Genomic DNA, 23,636 nt, shown 5'->3' on the forward strand with positions numbered 1-23,636 from the left:
TACAGGGTTTTTCTCGGGCCGCCGCTTTAAAGCGGCGGAACAGAATAAGTACCCTGTTTTGCCGCCGCTTTAAGTCGTACGGCCGTCGTTATGAGGTTAATTGTGCTGACCCACTATGTCTTCTACAGATCAGGGATAAAAAAGAAGAAAACATTCAAGTCCTTAAGGGGTTAAACAATTTTGGTAGCATCTCCACATAATAATGAAAGTTCTGACAGCATTTATATCTCAGTGTGACCAGTATGAATCATCACAGGATTCTGACATTAGCACAGGCTTAGTAGATCCGCTACTTACTGCTCCAGGGCGCGGCCGAGGCATTTCCCCATTATATGGCACCCACTTAGTTTTCACTTGCTCCACAGTGGGACTGTGCATGAACTTTCCCTTAGCGAAAACATCTTCCACAGCAGACACACTGTATGAACATACTGCCGACATGCCAACATTGTTTCTGTAAAAAAAAAAAAAAAAAAAAGAATATATTAAATAAATGAACAACTTTTAAATGAAGACACATTATAAAATTAATCAAACGTCATTCAAGGTGTACAGCAGGGGTCTCAAACTCGGAGTGGTATATGGGCTACACTTAGATTCTTTTCAGGACAAAGTGGCATTTTTATTGGTACCATAGTTTTTCTATACACCTTTGGATCACAGTTACTGAACATTTTCATTTGTTTTTTTTTATAACAACTGTGCACTTTGTTTAGTTAAAAAAAAAAAAAAAAAAAAAAAAAAATTATACATATACACGTATATATATTATACACACACACACACTGCAGGGTCCAGGGGAGGTGGGGGCGCTGCTGGGGGCAGGTGAACACTGCGGCGGAGGGAGTTTGATCTCTTGCTCCCGCTCATATAATATGCACAGCCGCTGTCCATCTCCGGTGGTGCTGAAATCACACCGCAGTGAGGGGCTGGGGCAGCGGTGCATATTATATGTCTCTGCGCGCCCCTGTGATGGTACATGCCCCCCTGTGTTAGATTTGGCCCCCAGGCTGCTGCTCATTCTAAAATAAAAAAGCTTTACTTACCCCCTCCAGCGTTTCTCCCCGTGTCCCTGCTTCCACTGTGATGAGGCACGCAGAGATCTCACTCTGCTGTGCCGATCACATGACCGCACTGAGAACCAGGAAGTAAGGAACAGAAGCACAGAGGGAGACAGGAGGGAGATCAGCGCTGGAGGAGGTAAGGAAAGAGTGTTTTATTTTACTATGGGCAGCAGCATGGGGGCGACATCTAACACAGGGGGACTTGTGCGATCTATAGGGGCCATGGGCAGCACTATGGGGGCGATATCTAACACAGGGGGACTTGTACAATCTATATAGGGGCCATGGGCAGCAGCATGGGGGCGCTATCTAACACGGGAATGTGTGCAATCCATAGGGGGCCATAGGCAGCACAGGGGAACGTGTGCAATCCATAGGGGACCATAGGCAGCACAGGGGAATGTGTGCAATCCATAGGGGACCATGGGCAGCACAGGGGAACGTGTGCCATCACAAGGGGGCTATATTTAATATAAGGGGGCCATATCCAGATTAAGGGGGCTAATTTTAGGATGGGGGGCTATGAGGGACATATACCCTATATGATTTGTTAGAGGGACACTGGCATTAACATTAACATTAAAAAAAAAAAATATTCTCTTTTCCTTCACCAAATTTGGGGGTGCGTCTTATAATCAGGTGCGTCTTATAAAGCGAAAAATACGGTGTGTGTGTATATAATATATATATATATATATTATATATATATATATATTATATATATATATATATATATATATATATATATATATATATATATATATATATATATATATATATATATATATATATATATATATATATATATATATATATATAACAAGATTTGCTGGTAAAACAAATGAATGCTTTGTTTTGATTTACTTTCTTTTTTTACATGTTAGCGCCTTTTTGTTTTACAATTGGCTCCATATAGTATCTTTGGCCAACCTCTTGTAGTACTGTTCCCATCCTGGTTCTTATCTTTTAGTAATGTTCCCCATCCGGTTACCCTTCTTGTAGCATTGTGCACCATCCTGCTACCCATTCTGTAGTAATGTGCTTATCCTTGTCTCTATCCTGTAGTATTGTGTCCATCCTTGTCCCCATCCTGTATTAATGTGCCCTATCCTAGTCCACATCCTGTAGTAATGTGCTCATCCTTGTCCTTATCCTGTGGTAATGTGCCCATCCTGGTCCTCATCATGTAGTAATGTGCCTTATCTTTGTCCCTATCCTGTATTAATGTCACCATACTTGTCCCCATCCTGTAGTACTGTGTACATCCTTGTCCCCATCCTGTATTAATGTGCCCTATCCTGGTCCTCATCATGTAGTAATGTGCCTCATCTTTGTCCCTATCCTGTAGTATAGTGTCCATCCTTGTCCCCATCCTGTATTAATGTGCCCCATCCTGGTCCACGTCCTGTAGTAATGTGCCCATCCTTGTCCTTATCCTGTGGTAATGTGCCCATCCTGGTCCTCATCATGTAGTAATGTGCCTTATCTTTGTCCCTATCCTGTATTAATGTCACCATACTTGTCCCCATCCTGTAGTACTGTGTACATCCTTGTCCCCATCCTGTAGTAATGTGCCCCATCCTGGTCCCCAGGTTTGAGACCTCTGGTATACAGAATCACAAAGCCCATTACAGAAAGCTACAAGCGGAGTGTGTCAGTTTTAAACATCACTCATAACATATCAGATCCTAAAATGTCTCCGGGTACATGTCAGGAAGGAAGGTGGATTTTAGGAAACCTCATTTACACTTACAGATGAGAAGTAAACACTCCATAGATGACGGGTTCTTTTAATGTTGGGGACTTCAGGATGAACACATCATTGACAACATTGAAAATTAAATTATTTTCTTGTGAGTGACAGATCAGCCTGGCTTTGAGAAATGTGGTCCACCTCTTCTGCAGCAATCGTAGACCTCCCTGATCACTCTGGAACAGAAAAGCAGAAAGTATGAGAGAGATGCTTGCCATGAAGACTGAAGAAACTCACAAAAGCACACAACTAATGAGTAAGCCAACCTAAACCTGCAATAAACACTTGCACTTATATCTGTGCAGCTAGTGCCAGATTTATTTCTTGAGTATGTAGATGTGTAATATGTTAATGTGACTTTATGGCTTAATCATATTTACAGCTCTGCAGCCAGCTAGCTTACTGCCTCTGCTCAAGTTGATTGCTGGAAAGCCCTTTTAAATTTCGCATACAAAGTTAATTTTTAAGTTGAGTTTATTCAATATATCTTATATAATATATCAATATATATCAATATATTATTGTTATTATTAATTATTATTATTATTATTATATATTATATAATTATATCAATATATCTTAGAATAAAGAGAATTTTGTTTACTTACCATAAATTCTTTTTCTTATAGTTCCGACATGGGAGACCCAGACCATGGGTGTATAGCTTCTGCCTCCGGAGGACACACAAAGTACTACACTAAAAAGTGTAGCTCCTCCCTCCTAGCATATACACCCCCTGGATAACCAAATATAGCCAGTTTAGTGCAAAAGCTGAAGGAGGACATCCACCCACAAGTAGAGATAGAGCAAAACCCGGAACAACCGGAACCTCTGTCTACAACAACAGCCGGTGAAAACACACGGAACAAGAAAACTGCCAACAGGCAACAGGGAGGGTGCTGGGTCTCCCATGTCGGAACTATAAGAAAAAGAATTTACGGTAAGTAAACAAAATTCTCTTTTTCTTCATCGTTCCTTATGGGAGACCCAGACCATGGGACGTCTCAAAGCAGTCCATGGGTGGGAATAAACAGAAAACTGAGAAGTAGGCGAAACCTAACTTCACAAATGGGCGACAGCCGCCTGAAGGATGCGTCTGCCCAAGCTCGCATCTGCCGAAGCATGAGCATGCACTTGGTAGTGCTTCGAAAAGGTATGCAGACTGGACCAAGTGGCAGCCTGACAGACCTGCTGAGCCGTAGCCTGGTGCCTGAAAGCCCAAGAGGCACCGACCGCTCTGGTCGAGTGTGCCTTGATCCCCGGCGGGGGAGGCACTTGAGTACACTGGTAGGCATCGGAAATGGCCGACCTAATCCAACGAGCTAGGGTCGGCTTAGAAGCCGAGAGGCCCTTACGCCGACCAGTGGTCAGCACAAAAAGAGAGGTGCACCGCCTAAGAGCAGCGGTGCGAGACACATAGATCCGGAGCGCCCGCACCAGATCCAGAGTATGCAACGCTTTTTCAAAGCGATGAACAGGAGCCGGACAAAAGGAAGGCAGGGAAATATCCTGGTTAAGGTGGAAAGGAGATACCACCTTAGGAAGAAAGTCCGGAGTTGGACGGAGAACCACCTTGTCTTGATGAAAAACCAAAAAAAAAAAAAAAGGTGACTCCGAAGAGAGCGCAGCCAAATCAGAGACTCTCCTGAGGGAAGTTATGGCCACTAGAAAGACCACTTTCTGTGAAAGACGAGACAAAGAAACCTCCCTAAGTGGCTCAAAAGGGAGTTTCTGCAAGGCCGTGAGGACCAGATTAAGGTCCCAGGGATCCAGAGGCCGCCGGTAAGGCGGAATGATGTGAGATGCGCCCTGCATGAAGGTGCGCACCTGAGCCAGCCGGGCGATACGCCGCTGGAACAACACTGACAGAGCTGAGACCTGTCCCTTGAGGGAATTGAGGGATAGTCCTAGCTGCAGACCAGACTGCAGGAAGGACAGAAGGGTCGGCAGGGAAAAAGGCCAAGGGGCATGGCCAGAAGAACGACACCAGGACAGGAAAATTCTCCAAGTCCTGTGGTAAATTTTGGCCGAGGAAGACTTCCGAGCCTGAGTCATAGTGGAGATGACTTCGGGAGGAATGCCGGAAGCCGTCAGGATCCAGGACTCAAGAGCCACGCCGTCAATCTGAGAGCCGCAGAATTCTGGCGGAAAAACGGACCTTGTGAGAAGGTCTGGGCGGTCCGGGAGATGCCACGGCACCTCTACGGACAAACGGAGCAGGTCTGGGTACCAAGCTCGCCTGGGCCAGTCTGGAGCAATGAGTATGACCCGACGGCCCTCCATTCTGATCTTGCGCAGGACTCTGGGCAAGAGAGCTAGAGGGGGAAACACGTAAGACAGACGGAACTGGGACCAATCCTGAACCAGCGCGTCCGCTGCAAAGGCCTGAGGATCGTGGGAGCGAGCCACGTAAACCGGGCCCTTGTTGTTGTGCCGGGATGCCATTAGATCCACTTCCGGAGTGCCCCACTTGCGGCAGATCGACCGGAACACTGCCGGATGCAGAGCCCACTCGCCGTTGTCCACGGTTTGACGGCTGAGATAATCTGCCTCCCAGTTTTCTACGCCTGGGATGTGGACTGCGGATATGGTGGACTTGGAGTCCTCCGTCCACTGAAGGATGCGTTGAACCTCCAACATTGCCAGGCGGCTGCGAGTCCCACCCTGGTGATTGATGTAGGCAACTGCTGTCGCGTTGTCTGACTGGACTCGAATGTGCTTGCCCGCCAACAGGTGGTGAAAGGCTACGAGAGCTAAGAGCACAGCTCTGATTTCCAGCACATTGATCGAGAGGGCTGATTCGGACGGAGTCCAAGTGCCCTATGCTCGGTGGTGGAGAAATACTGCTCCCCAGCCGGATAGACTGGCATCCGTGGTGAGGATCACCCAGGACGGGGACAGGAAGGAGCGTCCCTGAGACAGAGAGAGGGGCCGAAGCCACCACTGAAGAGAGCTCCTGGTCTGTGGCGACAGAGCCACTAACCTGTGCAAGGAAGAAGTCCGCTTGTCCCAACAGCGGAGAATGTCCAGCTACAGAGGACGCAGATGGAACTGGGCAAAGGGAACCGCTTCCATTGACGCCACCATCTGACCCAGCACCTGCATGAGGTGCCTGATGGAATGACGGCGGGGCCTCAACAGAGAGCGCACCGCCAGATGGAGGGACTGCTGTTTGACTAAGGGCAGCTTGACAAGTGCCGGCAGAGTCTCGAATTGCATCCCTAGGTACGTGAGTTTTTGGGTCGGGGTCAGAGTGGACTTGGGCAGATTGACAAGCCACCCGAATTGAACAAGAGTGGCGAGAGTGAGCGAGACACTCCGCTGACAGTCTGCACTGGATGAAGCCTTGACAAGAAGGTCGTCCAGGTAAGGAATCACTGCCAACCCCTGGAGGTGCAGAACCGCAACCACTGCTGCCATGACCTTGGTGAATACTCGAGGGGCCGTGGCTAACCCGAAGGGGAGAGCCACGAATTGGAAATGTTCCTCTCCGATTGCAAAACGTAGCCAACGCTCGTGTGAAACTGCAATTGGCACATGCAGATAGGCATCTCTGATGTCGATGGATGCCAGGAAATCTCCTTGGGTCATTGAGGCAATGACTGATCGCAGAGACTCCATGCGAAAGTGCCGCACCTGAACATGCTTGTTGAGAAGCTTGAGATCCAGGATGGGCCGGAAGGAACCGTCCTTTTTGGGGACTAGGAAGAGATTTGAGTAAAAACCTCTGAACCGTTCCCTGGCGGGAACCGGTACAATTACTCCGTTGGCCTGCAAGGATGCCACGGCCTGAGAGAAGGCGGCGGCCTTGGAGCAGGGGGGAGTTGACAGAAAAAATCTGTTTGGCGGGCTGGAAGAGAACTCTATCCTGTAGCTGTGGGAGATGATATCCCGCACCCACTGATCGGAGACGTGTTGAAACCACACGTCGCCAAAGTGGGAGAGCCTGCCACCGACCAAGGACGTTGCTGGCGCGGCCAGATAGTCAAGAGGAGGCTGCCTTGGTGGCAGCAGCTCCTGCGGACTTTTGTGGACGTGGCTTCTTGCGCTAGGTGGGCTTCTGGTCCTTGGCTGAGTTAGTGGACGAGGCCGAGGGCTTAGAGGACGACCAGTTAGAGGAACGAAAGGAACAAAACCTCGACTGGTTCCTGCCCTGGACAGGTTTCCTGGTTTTAGTCTGTGGCAAGGAAGTACTCTTCCCGCCAGTAGCCTCCTTAATTATTTCATCCAGTTGTTCACCGAACAGCCTGGACCCAGCAAAGGTACTTCTTTGAGGAAGCATCTGCCTTCCACTGTCGAAGCCACAAGATCCTGCGGATAGCGAGGAAATTAGCGGAGGCCACCGCAGTGCGGTGAGAGGCCTCCAGCATGGCAGACATGGCGTAGGCTGAAAAGGCTGAAGCCTGGGAAGTTAAGGTAACCAATTCAGGCATAGAGTCCCTAGTGAGGGAATGCATCTCCTCTAGGGAAGCAGAGATGGCTTTGAGAGCCCACACTGCTGCAAAGGATGGGGAGAACGAGGCCCCTGCCGCCTCATAGACAGACTTGGCCAGGAGGTCAACCTGGCGGTCAGTGGGATCCTTAAGTGAGGTGCCATCAGCCACAGATACAACTGTCCGGGCTGAGAGTCTAGACACCGGAGGGTCTACCTTTGGTGAGTGAGCCCACTCCTTGACCACCTCTGGTGGAAAAGGAAAACGGTCATCAGAACCACGCTTTGGGAAGCGTTTGTCAGGACAGGCTCTGGGCTTGGACACAGTGGCTTGAAAACTGGAGTGGTTAAAGAACACACTCCTTGTTCTCTTAGGCAAGGTAAACTGGTGCTTTTCTGCCAGAGAGGGTTGCTCCTCTGATACTGGCGGATTGAGGTCCAGTACAGAATTAATGGACGCAATCAAATCACTCACATCTGCATCACCCTCGGTCAGATCAATGGGGCACATGGAGGTAGCGTCCGAGCCCCCAGTAAAGACATCCTCCTCGTCCTGCGAGTCGGCTCGTGAATCGGAGCCGCGGGACGAGGAAGGAGAGGGGACCCTGCGTCTCCTTTTAGGAGGACGGGGTCTGGGAGCAGATGAAGAATCCTCTGTGAGCTCTGCAGAGCGAGCCGAAGCAGCAGAGGCGCCCTGAGAAGGGGGCTGATGCATGGTCAGCAGAGTCCGGGACAGCTGTCCCATGGAGTCGGCAAAGGACTGGGAGATAGACTTAGAAAACAATTCTACCCAAGCCGGGGGTTCAGCCACCGGGGCCGGAGCAGCCGGAGGGACCACTGGGGAGACTCCAGGCTGAGGCACCACCATGTTAGAGCAGGCAACACAATGAGGATATGTGCTCGGTTCAGGCAGTACGAGCTTACATGCAGTGCATATTGAGTACAGCCTTGCAGCCTTGCTCCTAGTGTGAGACATGCTGCTGAGGTGGAGGCTCTGCAGTAAAGAACACACTCCTTCAGAATGACCCCCAGAGAGTGTATAAGAAGGTCCACAACCGGAGGTTGTGGCTTACCAGACCGTTTTGTGTGCCCTCCGGATCCCACAGCTCGGACCCCCAGACAGGTTGCAGAGATGCAGTAGCCAGCGCCGATCAGTGTGAACGCTGATAAAATGGCGCTGGAGTGGGGGCGGGGCCTAGTCCAAGAGCGGGAACCGGAGGGCCAAGGAGATATACAGGGGAGGGAAACATCTCCTCAGAGAGGAGTGTCCTCCCCTGTGCTGAACGGCCGTGGGCGGCGCCGCACTGTCCCTCTGCATGACTGACATGCAGGAGCAGTGAAAACGAAAGTAGGCCGCAGCCGAAGCCGGGGCCTAAATTTTACAATGCGGCCGGCGCGCAGGCACCCTCGGCGCGGTTCTCTGGTGAAAACCGGAGAACCGGCCGGAAATGTCACAAAGGTAACATAACACACTTTCCCCAACATTAAAGTGCAAGGGACCCCCCTGACAATAACGTCTCAATACTTAGCTTGTGAGACGCAGGGCCAGGTCACTGAGGGATGAGTGCTCCGTCTGGCAGGGTCCTGAAAGGGCTGCGGATGGAGACCGGTCTCCTGCAAAGCAGTGAGAACCGTGCTGGCTCCAACTTCAAGCCAGAGCCCGAGGGATGGTGAAGGAGCGCGGCATGTAAGGCTCCAGCCTTGAAATCAACCTTAACAACACCGCCGACACAGTGGGGTGAGAAGGGACATGCCAGGGGTCCAGCTTGGACCCGCTTTTCTTCAAACTCTTTAAAATCAAAAATCAGATGAGAATGCATGTGTGGATGTGTGCCTCCTGAACACAAAGCATTGAACTGGCTATATTTGGTTATCCAGGGGGTGTATATGCTAGGAGGGAGGAGCTACACTTTTTAGTGTAGTACTTTGTGTGTCCTCCGGAGGCAGAAGCTATACACCCATGGTCTGGGTCTCCCATAAGGAACGATGAAGAAAATAATAAGTTCCACAATTGGATGCATTTAAACCCTCCCCCTCCCCCCCCCCGCCACCAAAAAAAAAAACAAAAAAAAAAAAAAACACACATGTTCCTGTGCTGTGATAATCTTATATCTGTGTCCCTGCTGTGTACTGTGTAATGGCCGTGTCTGACCGTACAGGGACATGGTCTGATCTTACCACATCTCCTGGTCAGGAAGACTATATAGACATTACAGCACAGGATTATAGCCGATTCGATTTGTGAGGTAAAACATTTCCCTGCCAATAATTATTTGAGATCCTGTACTGTAATGCCTGTAAACTGTTTTTTTTATTTTTTACTTCCTCAACAGTTCTATTCCAACATCCATTGATTAAATGAACTGTTTGTTTGTGGGAAAACCCCTTTAACTCCTTCACACCCTAGGATGTGTATATATGTATATACACACACACACACACACACACACACACACACACACACACACACACACACACACGTCCTAGGTCGCCTCCCTCTGGGTACCACGGGCTCGCACGGCAAGCCTGCAGTCATCCCCCCACATGGCTGCTGATTTCATCAGCAGACAAGTGCTGAGGCGTGGGTGGATCGGAGACCCCTTAGACTGCGCTGTCAAACTGACAGCGAGATCTAACACGCTGCGGCGGGGATCGCGCTGTTTCCTGCCATTATCAGTGGCCTTGTGACGCGATCACTGGGCGCCAATGGGTTGCCATGACAGCGATGGGTAGACTATGACCCATCGCTGTCATGACTCACTTCCTGTGAATGCCGGCAGTCACAGCTATACAGCATTTCTCCTGATCAGAGTGATGCTACGGAAACTAGTAAAATCAATACAAAAATGTAAAAAACTGAAAACTAAAAACAAAAAAAAGGTTCAAATTACCCCCCTTTTGCTGCATTAAGAATAAAACAATAAAAAAAATTAAAGCACACATTTGGCATTACAGTGTTCAGAAACGCCCTATCAAAGAAGGGAATTTTGTTTACTTACCGTAAATTCCTTTTCTTCTAGCTCCTATTGGGAGACCCAGACAATTGGGTGTATAGCTTCTGCCTCCGGAGGCCACACAAAGTATTACACTTTAAAAAGTGTAACCCCTCCCCCTCTGCCTATACACCCTCCCGTGGATCACGGGCTCCTCAGTTTTGGTGCAAAAGCAGGAAGGAGAAAACTTATAAATTGGTCTAGGGTAAATTCAATCCGAAGGATGTTCGGAGAACTGAACCATGAACCAAAAGAACAATTCAACATGAATAACATGTATACACAAAAGAACTACCAGCCCGAAGGGAACAGGGGCGGGTGCTGGGTCTCCCAATAGGAGCTAGAAGAAAAAGGAATTTACGGTAAGTAAACAAAATTCCCTTCTTCTTTGTCGCTCCATTGGGAGACCCAGACAATTGGGACGTCCAAAAGCAGTCCCTGGGTGGGTAAAAGAATACCTCAATAACAAGAGCCGAAACGGCCCTCCTCTTACAGGTGGGCAACCGCCGCCTGAAGGACTCGCCTACCTAGACTGGCGTCTGCCGAAGCATAGGTATGCACTTGATAGTGTTTCGTGAAAGTGTGCAGACTAGACCACGTCGCTGCCTGACACACCTGCTGAGCCGTAGCCCGCTGCCGCAATGCCCAGGACGCACCCACGGCTCTGGTAGAATGGGCTTTCAGCCCTGAAGGAAGCGGAAGCCCAGAAGAACGGTAGGCTTCGAGAATCGGTTCCTTGATCCACCGAGCCAAGGTTGACTTGGAAGCCTGCGAACCCTTACGCTGGCCAGCGACAAGGACAAAGAGCGCATCTGAACGACGCAGGGGCGCCGTGCGAGACACGTAGAGCCGGAGTGCTCTCACCAGATCCAAAGAGTGCAAATCCTTTTCACATTGGTGAATTGGATTAGGGCAAAATGAAGGTAAGGAGATATCCTGATTGAGATGAAAAGTAGATACCACCTTAGGGAGAAATTCCGGAACCGGACGCAGAACCACCTTATCCTGGTGAAAAAGGCTTTGCATGATAGCGCTGCAAGCTCAGACACTCTCCGGAGTGATGTAATTGACACTAGAAAGGCCACCTTTTGCGAAAGACGTGATAAAGAGACATCCCGCAGCGGCTCGAAAGGTGGTTTCTGAAGAGCCGTTAGCACCCTGTTAAGATCCCAGGGCTCCAGCGGACGCTTGTAAGGTGGGACTATGTGGCAAACTCCCTGCAGGAAAGTGCGGACCTGCGGAAGCCTGGCTAGACGCTTTTGGAAAAATACGGAGAGCGCCGATACTTGGCCCTTGAGAGAGCCGAGTGACAAACCCTTGTCCATTCCGGATTGGAGGAATGAAAGAAAAGTGGGTAAGGCAAACGGCCATGGAGAGAAACCGTTATCAGAGCACCAGGATAAGAAGATTTGCCAAGACCTGTAATAGATCTTGGCGGACGTTGGCTTCCTGGCCTGTCTCATGGTGGCAATGACATCCTGAGATAACCCTGAAGACGCTAGGAGCCAGGACTCAATGGCCACACAGTCAGGTTGAGGGCCACAGAATTCAGATGGAAAAATGGCCCTTGTGACAGCAAGTCTGGGCGGTCTGGAAGCGCCCACGGCTGACCCACCGTGAGATGCCACAGATCCGGGTACCACGCCCGCCTCGGTCAGTCTGGAGCGACGAGAATGGCGCGACGGCAGTCGGACCTGATCTTGCGTAACACTCTGGGCAGCATCGCCAGAGGAGGAAACACATAAGGCAGTCGGAACTGCGACCAGTCCTGAACTAACGCGTCCGCCGCCAGAGCTCTGTGATCCTGAGACCGTGCCATGAATGCCGGGACTTTGTTGTTGTGCCGTGACGCCATGAGATCGACGTCCGGCGTTCCACAGCGGCGACAGATCTCTCGAAACACTTCTGGGTGCAGAGACCATTCCCCCGCATCCATGCCCTGACGACTGAGAAAATCTGCTTCCCAGTTTTCTACGCCCGGGATGTGAACTGCGGAGATGGTGGAGGCTGTGGCTTCCACCCACTGCAGAATCCGCCGGACTTCCTGGAAGGCTTGACGACTGCGAGTGCCGCCTTGGTGGTTGATGTATGCGACGGCAGTGGCGTTGTCCGACTGGATACGGATCTGCCTGCCCTCCAGCCACCGCTGAAAAGCCAATAGGGCTAGATACACTGCCCTTATTTCCAGAACATTGATCTGAAGGGAAGACTCTATCGGAGTCCAGGTTCCCTGAGCCCTGTTGTGGAGAAAAACCGCTCCCCACCCTGACAGGCTCGCGTCCGTGGTGACCACAGCCCAGGTTGGGGGTAGGAAGGATTTTCCCTGCGATAGAGAATTGGGAAGGAGCCACCACTGAAGTGACGTCTTGGTTGCAAGGGAAAGAGAGACGTTCCTGTCGAGGGAAGCCGACCTCCTGTCCCATTTGCGGAGAATGTCCCATTGGAGCTGCCGTAGATGGAATTGCGCGAACGGCACTGCCTCCATCGCTGCCACCATCTTCCCCAGGAAGTGCATGAGGCGCCTTAAGGGGTGTGACTTACTCCGAAGAAGTGATTGCACCCCTGCCTGCAGAGAAAGCTGTTTGTCTCGCGGTAGCTTGACTACCGCTGACTGTGTATGAAACTCCATCCCGAGGTAAGTCAGTGATTGGGTCGGTGTCAACTTGGATTTTGGGAAGTTGATGATCCACCTGAACTGCTGGAGAGTCGTCAGAGCGACTGTAAGGCTGTGTTGACACGCCACCCGAGAAGGGGCCCTGACTAGGAGATCGTCTAGGTAGGGAATCACTGAGTGGCCCTGAGAGTGTAGGACCGCCACGACGGATGCCATGACTTTGGTGAAAACCCGTGGGGCTGTCGCCAGGCCGAAAGGCAATGCCACGAACTGAAGGTGTTCGTCCCTGATGGCGAAACGCAAGAAGCGTTGATGTTCGGGTGCGATCGGCACGTGGAGATAAGCATCCTTGATGTCGATCGATGCTAGGAAGTCTCCTTGTGACATTGAGGCGATGACCGAGCGGAGAGATTCCATCCGAAACAGTCTGGTTCTCACGTGTCTGTTGAGCAGTTTGAGGTCGAGAACGGGACGGAATGATCCGTCCTTTTTTGGCACCACGAACAAGTTGGAGTAAAAGCCGCGACCACGTTCCTGAAGGGGAACGGGGGTCACAACTCCTTCTGTCTTCAGAGCGTCCACCGCCTGAAAAAGTGAGTCGGCCTGAGCGGGGGGCGGAGAGGTTCTGAAGAAACGAGCCGCAGGACGGGAGCTGAACTCTGTCCTGTAACCGTGAGACAGAATGTCTCTCACCCATCGGTCTTGAACATGTGGCCACCAGGCGTCGCCAAAGCGGGAGAGCCTGCCACCGACCGAGGATGCGGTTAGGGGATGCCGAGAGTCATGAGGAGGCCGCCTTGGAGGCAGTACCTCCTGCGGCCTTTTGGGGGCGTGACTTGGACTGCCACGCATAGGAGTTCCTCTGGCCTTTCTCCGGCCTGCTGGACGAAGAGGATTGGGGCTTGGCGGAGGGACGAAAGGACCGAAACCTCGATTGTATTTTCCGTTGTTGAGGTCTCTTAGGTCTGGACTGGGGTAAGGATGAGTCCTTTCCCTTGGATTCCTTAATAATGTCATCCAGTCGTTCGCCAAACAAGCGTTCGCCAGCAACCGGCAAACCGGTTAAGAACCTCTTGGAGGCCGAGTCTGCCTTCCATTCGCGCAGCCACATGGCCCTGCGGACTGCCACAGAGTTAGCGGATGCTACAGCTGTACGGCTAGCAGAGTCCAGGACTGCGTTCATGGCGTAGGATGAAAAGGCTGACGCCTGAGAGGTCAAAGACGCAACTTGCGGAGCAGAATTACGTGTGACAGCATTAATCTCAGTCAGACAAGCCGAGATAGCTTGGAGTGCCCACACGGCTGCAAAGGCCGGGGCAAAAGACGCGCCCGTGGCCTCATAGATGGACTTCACCAGGAGCTCTATCTGCCTGTCAGTGGCATCCTTTAGTGATGAGCCATCTGCCACCGATACCACAGATCTAGCCGCCAATCTAGAGACTGGAGGATCCACCTTGGGACATTGAGCCCACCCCTTAACGACTTCAGCGGGGAAGGGGTAACGCGTGTCAGTGAGGCGCTTAGTAAAGCGCTTGTCCGGAACCGCTCTGGGCTTCTAGACAGCGTCTCTGAAGTTAGAGTGATCGAAGAACGCACTACGTGTATGTTTGGGGAACCGAAACTGGTGTTTCTCCTGCTGAGACGCTGACTCCTCCACAGTAGGAGGCGGGGGGGAGAGATCCAACACCTGGTTGATGGACGAGATAAGATCATTCACTAATGCGTCCCCCTCAGGTGTATCAAGGTTAAGGGCGACGTCAGGGTCAGAACCCTGAGCTGCGACGTCCGCCTCGTCCTCCAGAGAGTCCTCAAGCTGGGAACCCGAGCAGCGTGAAGAAGTCGGGGAAGATTCCCAGTGAGCCCGCTTAGCCTGTCTAGGACTGTGGTCCTGGCAGGAGTCCTCCGCGTGGGACCTAGGGCCCAACCTGGGAGCGCGCTGCGGCTCGGACCGAGAGGGGCCTGGAGGTGACGATCCAACAGGGGCCGGGGCCTGTGTAAGGACCGGTCTGGACTGCAAAGCTTCTAGCAGCTTGGCAGACCATTTGTCCATAGACTGAGCCATGGATTGTGAAAGTGACTCAGAGAGTTTCTCAGCAAAAGAGGAGAACTCTGTCCCTGGCACCTGGACAGGGGGAGCAGGGGGGTCTACATGAGCCGGGGGGTCCACTAGTGACCGAGGCTCCGGCTGAGCAAGTGAAACAGGGATCGAGCATTGCTCACAGTGAGGGTAGGTGGAACCCGCAGGTAACATAGCCCCACAAGAGGTACAGGCCGCAAAAAACCCCTGTGCCTTAACAGCTTTGCTCCTTGTGGACGACATGCTGTTGTCTCCTAGGAGAATGATCACTGAGGGTATATGGGCAAAAACAGGGTATACAGCCCGACCGAACAGAAATATATATATAAATACGTATCTATTCCGGCACCCTAGGGGGGACCAGCACCGGGTGACCGGTGTGGCTTACCGACCGCTAACAAGCGGAGTGTGTGCCTCCAGATTCCCAGTTTTAGGTCCCCTGGAGCTGCAGAGCTGTTCCTGAGAATCCTCCACCGGCAGAATGCCCAAAAAATGGCTGCCGGAGATCTCAGGGGAGGAGTGGAGCCGTGGGTGGCGCCAGGAAAGTGCGGGAATCTGGGGTCCCCACAGTGATCAGTGAGGGGGGAGGAAACATGCAGGATGCTCCAGCCCTCACGTCCGATCTCAGGTCGGCAGTCCCGCCCTTACCCCTGACAGGCAGGTCCGGGGGCGGGATTTTTGCGACTAGGCCGCGATGAAGCCGGGGACTAAATTTGAGACCGCGCCCGACAAGCAGGCACGGTCAGCGCGGAAGTCCGCCGGTCTTCACAATCCAACAGCTGCCGCAGCGTCCGGGAAGAAGGTGCGCTCCTGCACATTCCCCAATGGGGACACAGAGTACCTTAGAGTTGCAGGGCCCGGTCCCTGAGGTTGAATAGACTCCGGTCCGGCAGATTCCCACAGGGGCTGCGGAGGGAGCACGGTCCCAGCAACTGGATGACCGTTCAGGATCCCACTTCTCCCAGAGCCGCTAAGGGATGGTGAAGGAGACGGCATGAGGCTCCGGCCTTTGTACCTGCAATGGGTACCTCAACCTTAACAACACCGCCGACATAGTGGGGTGAGAAGGGAACATGCCGGGGGCCCCGTGGGGGCCCTCTTTTCTTCCAACCGACATAACTAATATGAGAATGCATGAGTGGATGTGTGCCTCCTTCCACACAAAGCATAAAACTGAGGAGCCCGTGATCCACGGGAGGGTGTATAGGCAGAGGGGAGGGGTTACACTTTTTAACGTGTAATACTTTGTGTGGCCTCCGGAGGCAGAAGCTATACACCCAATTGTCTGGGTCTCCCAATGGAGCAACAAAGAAATATAAAAATCAATTAATCTGATCGGTACATGGCGTAGTGACAAAAAAATGTACAGTATATGATAGAATGAATGGTGTCGTTCAAAAGTGCAACTCGTCATGCAAAAAACAAGCCCTCACATGGCTATATTAACAGAAAAATAAAGTTATGGCTCTTGGAAGAAGGGGAGGAGAAATAAGAGCAAAAAAAAAAATGGAAAATAGCCCAGAAGTGACGGGGTTAAGAGTGGTTGAGCATACTGTTTGGCCGCAGCGCTGTTAATGTGATGTCAGCACTGCAGACAGTAACAGACACTGGGAGTCAAGCAGAGAGAAACTACAGCCAGAAACTGGGAAAACCCCTTTAAAGCAGGTCTGCTTACCAGTAAAAAGATGCCACGGTAATATTAAACAAAACATTTCCAGCGATCGGATCTGGGTTCATTGCAATTAACAAAATGTTTGTTATGCACAGTTCAGGCCAAAACCACCTATTACAGAAGATATCATGGAAGAATTCGCAAAGGTAACGCAGGAACACATGCAAACAAAGTGTCGGCACATATATACTTACAATGTGCAATACAGGGTAATATTGTGGTACCGTGTTAGCCAGAAAAATCAATTGAAATACTATGTCCCGAGAATGACAAAAGTATATTAGCAGTGATACCTTTATAAATTGCTTGAAGAAGGAGCCTTTGTGCTCTGAAAGCTTGCTAATATAATTTTTCTGGTTAGCCTATAAAAGGTATCACTCCTAATATACTTTTGTCATTATTGGGACATAGTATTTCAATTGGCACATATATACTAAATGCTTTAACACATGTTTAAGGTTTTTCACCCTCTGGCTCAGTAAGCAATTCTGCAGATCAAAGGTGAATTGTGCCGGTATAGCAGTAGCCTGATCATAGCTGTAGGTGTAGCCATCCGGCCTGATATTAGCTGTTGCTGTAGATGTAGCCGTCTGGCCTGATCGTAGCTGTAGGTGTAGCCATCCGGCCTGATCGTAGCTGTAGGTGTAGCCATCCGGCCTGATCGCAGCTGTAGGTGTAGCCGTCCGGCCTGATCGCAGCTGTAGGTGTAGCCGTCCGGCCTGATCGTAGCTGTAGGTGTAGCCGTCCGGCCTGATCGCAGCTGTAGGTGTAGCCGTCCGGCCTGATCGCAGCTGTAGGTGTAGCCGTCCGGCCTGATCGTAGCTGTTGGTGCAGCCGTTTGGCCTGATCGTAGCTGTAGGTGTAGCCGTCCGGCCTGATCGCAGCTGTAGGTGTAGCCGTCCGGCCTGATCGCAGCTGTAGGTGTAGCCGTCCGGCCTGATCGTAGCTGTTGGTGCAGCCGTTTGGCCTGATCGTAGCTGTAGGTGTAGCCATCTGGCCTGATCGTAGCTGTAGGTGTACCCGTCCGGCCTGATCGTAGCTGTAGCCATCCGGCCTGATCGTAACTGTTGGTGTAGCTGTCCAGTGTCTACCTGGGCCTCAAGTTGCCATGGAAACATCCAGATTAGACTAGACAGACTAACTACATTCACCAAGGCACCGTTAAAATATCAGGACTCCTGGAAGTATAACATTTCACAAGAAGCAATGGTTCTGTATGTCAGCATTAAAGGGGTAATCCATGGGATATGCTATAAACATTTTATTGATGTGCTTTCTCCATTCACTGGGTAACACAACACCCAGAAGTAAATAGACAGAACTGTACATGCGCAGCCACCTACTCACTCTTGAAGCTTTGAGATGAAGGGCAGAAACTCTAGCTCTAAAGACAAGTATGGGTCCCAGTGGTGGGTTCTGCATCTATCAGCGAGACCTTAGTCCTGACAAATTGAGAAAGGTCCTGTTTGGACTGAACCCTCTTTATTTCACGCTCTAAAAGGATCTAGAGCACCATACACATACTATTAGAGTAAGTATATGCTTTAGTGCACGTTTATGGCTCGAGATGGTAAAAACAGACAATACCTGCAGTAACAAATGCTGTACGCCAGGGAGATCCATTTACTATTTAATATTCTGTTATTTAAGCCTACATTGTACGCCGTTCATTGGGTGCTACCGTATCCATCAACTTGGCATTTAACATTGTAAATGGCTCTCTCAAGCAGACAGTCCCTTTAAAAAGGTATTACCAGGAGTAAGGAGCATATCTTCACAAATATATACGTGTGACAGTGCATAATAGTGATAATTAACATCCCTCAGTTAATAGTATGGGTGGAGTGGCAGTGCCTAAATTACTGTAATTAGGCCTGGATATCCGTATTGTCGCTGGAAGATGCATGAGAACGCCAATAAAAGTTATCTCCGTGCACAATTGAGAATGTCAATTCTGCAACACTGGCACCCTTCTGTGTGCCCGAGTGATAGCGACAGGCAGCTGGGCTCATTTTTCGGTTTGAGTGATGACAGCTTAGCATGAATTTCCACCTGTCATCGCTGGTTAGGACAAAAAACAGCCTGTCCGAAGCCTCTTGTAACACTTAAAGAAAATATGTGAAAGTGGAGCTCTGATGAATTTCAAACATAACCATTCCCCAAACTACAATTAAGGTTTATAGGACCACAGACGCATCCACGGCGGATTGGGCTTGGAATAATCTGTGTGCCGTTCTCCATTTTGCGCTCGTACAATGAAACTATGCAAGGCATCCTCATAAAATCGATCGCTGTTTTTGTCTTACGATACTTGTTCTAGTCTATAAAATGTAAACAGTAGCCCCATAAAAAGAATAACTAAAGAATTTATACATTATGTATATGGTAGTCACATAGAAAACGTGCTTGTTTGCAGGGAGGAATCATTCTGAAGGCATAGACCATGTTTGTTCCAGATGTACATGCAATGCTCCAGTTATGTGTTTTACACTGTGCACATCAATAGCTTGGGCTTTCTTCAGATTTACCATGGAGCGTGAGAATCTGTAAGCCATGCCCCATAATGATCACAGAAAGCAGCACTAAATAAAAAAGGCTGATCGCCCTACTACTGCGTGGTGGCTTCAAAAAACTAAACATTCAAGGGAGCAATGGGAATAAAGTGAGATCAAAAACTTGTTACTGTTCATCTGGTGACGGATCCTCTTTAATTGTTAAGCACAGGGCGATGTTTCGTTTTTGCGCTTTTGTTTTTTCCTCCAAGAGCCATAATTTTTTTTTAGATTTCTGGCAATATAACCATGTGAGCTTGTTTTTTTTGCAGGATGAGTTGTACTTTTAAATGACACCATCCAATTTATCATATGATGTAATGGTAAGCGGGGAAAAAATTTCAACTAACTTTTTATGTTTCTATTTATAGAGTTCATTTTGCCTTACGTCTGACCCGGCAGTGGGAGTCTCCATGTCAGTACGAGTATGCAGATACCAAACATGTATAGCTTCTGTTTTATTTAAGTGGTAATAAGAAAAAAACTCTAAAATTTGGGACAAAAATATTATCTATCTATATTATATATTATGTATATAAAAAAATCTTGCTTGTGTTGAAGCTTCTTTAGTTGTAATGTTTTTCATTTTTGAGCTCTGGTGCTCTGCGGGGACTTGTTTTTTGCGTTCCGAGTTGATGTTTTTATTGATATTATTTTGGGGCATATATGATGTTTTGATCACCTGGTATTACATTTTTTTTCTGTTGTTGCAGCAGTAAAAAAAAAAAAAGAAAAACTAATTCTGGAGTTTTGATTTTGTTTCTCATTACCCAGTTTACTGATCGGATTAAATGTATTTTATATTTTGATATATCGAACATATCTAAACACTGCGATAATCGAATGTGTATTTTTTTTTAATTGTTTTATATTTAATGTAGCAAAGGGGGTGACAAACTTGTGGGGGGTTTGGGGTTTTTTCCCCAGATTTTTAAAAACTTTTTTTTTTACTTTATATTGTATTTACTAGTCCCCTTAATGATCACTTGTGCTGTACAGAGCAGTGCATCAGCACTGCTCGGTACAGCGCTTATCACTTCCAGCAGTGTCTGTCTTTTTGAGGCGAGCACAAAAACGCAGTCAACCACCATTCTTGTGCCAATCTCAAAAAGGCGGACACTGCCAAAAATGAAGTTAGACAAAGCACGAAGTGACTCCTTCTGCCGGGCAGTCCAGCACTATATGTGTACAGGGACTAATACTGTCTAATACTAAGCAATCACCCCTTCATGAATTAGTAGGTTGATTGTGGTTGTCTCACCTGTATTTTGCACCTGTATTACCTTTTCTACGGTGGGCTGCTGCATCAGCTATGCATTAGTTTCTGTGACCTGGGCAGGTCAATACTGTGACCCTTTTTTGTGGTGTTAATATTTTATTATTTTTTTTTGGGGGGGGGAGGGGGGGGGGGGAGTATTTCATTTGACAATGGCATTTAACAGGTTAACATTCGCTGAAGAGTTCTGCTCTATCAGCAGCTGTTAGAAGCAGTTCCTGGCTGTGTGAGAGCCATTCTCTGCCCTGTAGATGTATGGTGGGGGGTAATAGTAGCAGGCAATGATTTATATTCTTATTACATCCAGACACTAACACCGTATACATGTCATCATGCATTCTGCAATGGACCTTCTCCTTGTGGCATGATACACGTTCAGGCGGCACAACTCCTTAGGCTAGGTTCACATTTCCGTTGTTTTGCATCAATCACATGCGTTGCTTGACGCATGTGACTGATGCGTTTTACAATGGATGACAAAGAACAGAAATCATTGTCGGACTCCGTTGTGTGTGGGGGGGCGGGGCCGTGGCGCTGAGGACGTCAGTGCCGCGGGGACTGCAGGGCTGGAGACGAGTGTGTGTGTGTATGTGTGTGTGTGTGTACACATGCGGAGTGCTGGAGGGGGCGGAGCCGAGTGGGGAAGTGTCGGGCTCCCTGCACACGTATCCAGGGTAAATATCGGGTAACTTAAAGCAAAGCACTTTTTGCTTGGTTACCAGATATTTATCTTGGATACCAGCGTACACCGCTTAGCGCTGGGTCCCTGCACACGTAACCAGTGTAAATATCGGGTAACTAACCAAAGCGCATTGCTTGGTTACCCGATGTGTATCCTGGTTACGGGTGCAGGGAGCCAGAGAGAGCATGCGCAGCAAAATCCTACGGATTGCGCTGCTCAAAAACCGTTACAGGCTGCGTTGCTCCCGCCCGGCGATCAGTTAAAAACAGACTGACCGCGGCGCAGCGGATGCAACGCAGCATCATCAGTCGCAATCCGTCACTAATAAAAGTCTATGGGGAAAAACTGGATTCCTGCAAAATATTTTGCAGGATACCGTAATTCCTCAAGGCGACGGATTGTGACTGATGCAAAACAACGGAAGTGTGAAGCTAGCCTTAGAGTGTATGGTGTAGGCGAGCTGGTCCCCCCTCATCAAAGGATCTATATGTGGAGACAAGTAGCACAGCACTCTAGAGTCTTATGGGTTTGCCTCAGCCATAGATTTATTGAAATATTGCAGAGCCAATGAAAACACTGCTTTTGTCATTCTTATTCATTACATTGAACGTTTTGGGTGAAGAGCGCCATCATCAGGCAGTGTGTGTAATGAGATCATGAGGATCCTATTGAGAAGTTACTAAGGGTGGTAAACCCTGGTGTAATGGACAAGCCAATATCCAGTTGCTGTGATGTGGCATAGTCATTACATTTCTTTTTGCAAGAAACAATGGCAGACAACCCACCTTGCAGACTCTGGCAATCCTTGGTATCAGGAGCTTGTTGAAGAAGTCATACTCCAGAGATACTTCAGTGAAGAAGAAATAAACCTTGTCGTCATCATCGCCTTCCTGATTGTTCTCAGGAGCCCGGATAACTTCTGCGTGCACAAATATGGGTTCTAGGAGCACAAGGTAGGTAATTAGGAGAGCCCCGAAAAAAAAAATAACTGTACTTTACCACAAAAGTTATAACAGTGATCGCCATACAAAGTGCGCACTGCAGATTTCAGAAGAGCATCTCTCCCACAATAAGTAACGTATGTTTGACATAAAGGGAATCTGTCAGCACAAGTATACTATTCAATCTGAGAGCAGAATGATGCAGGGGCAGAGACTGTGATTCCGGGTATGTGTCACTTGCTCAGCAGTTTGCTGTAGTTTCAATACAAATCAATATTTTATCAGTAGGAGATTATCACTTCAGAACTAGGTGTTGCATGCCAGGCAGTAGCGCTAATCTGTGTAACCCCGCCCCCACCACTGATTAGCATCATTGTGAAAATGTACACAGAAAGCTGCCAATGAGCTCAGCATTCTGAGCACTGCTAGATCTATAAAGAAATCAAACTGTATCAAAACTGTACCAAGTTAAATAACTGCTGCTCTAAGATCCCATAGCAAAATACTGCTGACAGATTCCCTTCAAAAGCAAATTAAAAAAACACTACCATTGTTTCATAATAAAATCTGTCTATATGTACTGTAGCGTGAGTGTATTCCGATAAGCTACTCACTAACTATGACTGTTGGTGGTGTGACATCTTTAAAAGGAATCTGTCGCCCCTTGTGAGTTTTTTTAGTTATTAATATGGGCATACAGGTGGCATAGAGGTGACATTAGCCATAACAGTATGTCTCATGGATGAGAGGTCGTTTAGCAAAAATCCTCTTTTATCTACCAGGCTATGGGGTGTGTACTGCTCGGAAGACAAGTCTGCCTCCGGTCTTCAATATACAGAATTCTTCCTCCCCTTCTCTTCCCTGGTGTCCCAGTGACGTGAGGTGTGCGGCCAGAAATCTCGAGCCTGCGCAGTATGCCTGCCGTCCCTCCCGTCACTGATCCACCCATCTGTGGGCAGTTCTCAATTTTGCTGTGCGCTGGCGCTGAGGAGTCACTGCTGCTTCATAAGGTGGTGTCACACATAGCAGACGCAGCAGCAATTACGACCAGCGATCTGACCGTATCAGGATCGCTGCTGAGTAGTTACATGGTCGCTGGTGAGCTGTCAAACAGGCAGATCTCACCAGTGACCAGCCCCCAGCCAGCAGCGACGCGTGGAAGCGTAACTAAGGTAAATATCGGGTAACCAAGGAAAGCACTTCTCTTGGTTACCCGATATTTACCTTAGTTACTAGCGTCCCGCTCTCACGCTGCCAGTGCCGGCTCCCTGTTCCCTGTACTCCTAGCCAGAGTACACATCGGGTTAATTACCCGATGTGTACTCCAGCTACGCATGCAGGGAGCAGGGAACCGGCACTGGCAGCGTGAGAGCGGGACGCTTGTAAGTAAGGTAAATATCGGGTAACCAAGGAAAGAGCTTCTTGGTTACCGTGGTTACAGCTTACCACAGGCTGCCAGACACCGGCTCCCTGCTCGCTTCAGTTCGTAGCTCTCTTGCTGTCACACACAGCGATGTGTGCTTCACAGCGGGAGAGTAACGTTCAAAAAATGAAGCAGAACATACAGCAACGACCGGCGA

At 49.2% G+C, this 23,636-nt stretch overlaps 1 protein-coding gene across 4 annotated transcripts in view; it reads right to left on the minus strand.

Moving 5' to 3' along the window:
• The window catches only part of SEMA4D (semaphorin 4D), a 134,294-nt gene that overhangs the window by 46,040 nt on the left and 64,618 nt on the right, over positions 1-23,636 (minus strand). For all 4 annotated transcript variants that reach the window (XM_075318929.1, XM_075318921.1, XM_075318911.1 and 1 more), the window contains exons 9-11: positions 21,901-22,055; positions 2,818-2,993; positions 298-454 (exon numbers count right to left, since the gene is read on the minus strand). In XM_075318929.1, the coding sequence (XP_075175044.1) occupies positions 298-454; positions 2,818-2,993; positions 21,901-22,055 (488 nt within the window). The remainder of the gene's footprint in view (positions 1-297; positions 455-2,817; positions 2,994-21,900; positions 22,056-23,636) is intronic.

Source organism: Anomaloglossus baeobatrachus, chromosome 1 (assembly GCF_048569485.1).
Source record: "Anomaloglossus baeobatrachus isolate aAnoBae1 chromosome 1, aAnoBae1.hap1, whole genome shotgun sequence".
In the NCBI taxonomy this organism is placed as follows: Eukaryota; Metazoa; Chordata; class Amphibia; order Anura; family Aromobatidae; genus Anomaloglossus; species Anomaloglossus baeobatrachus.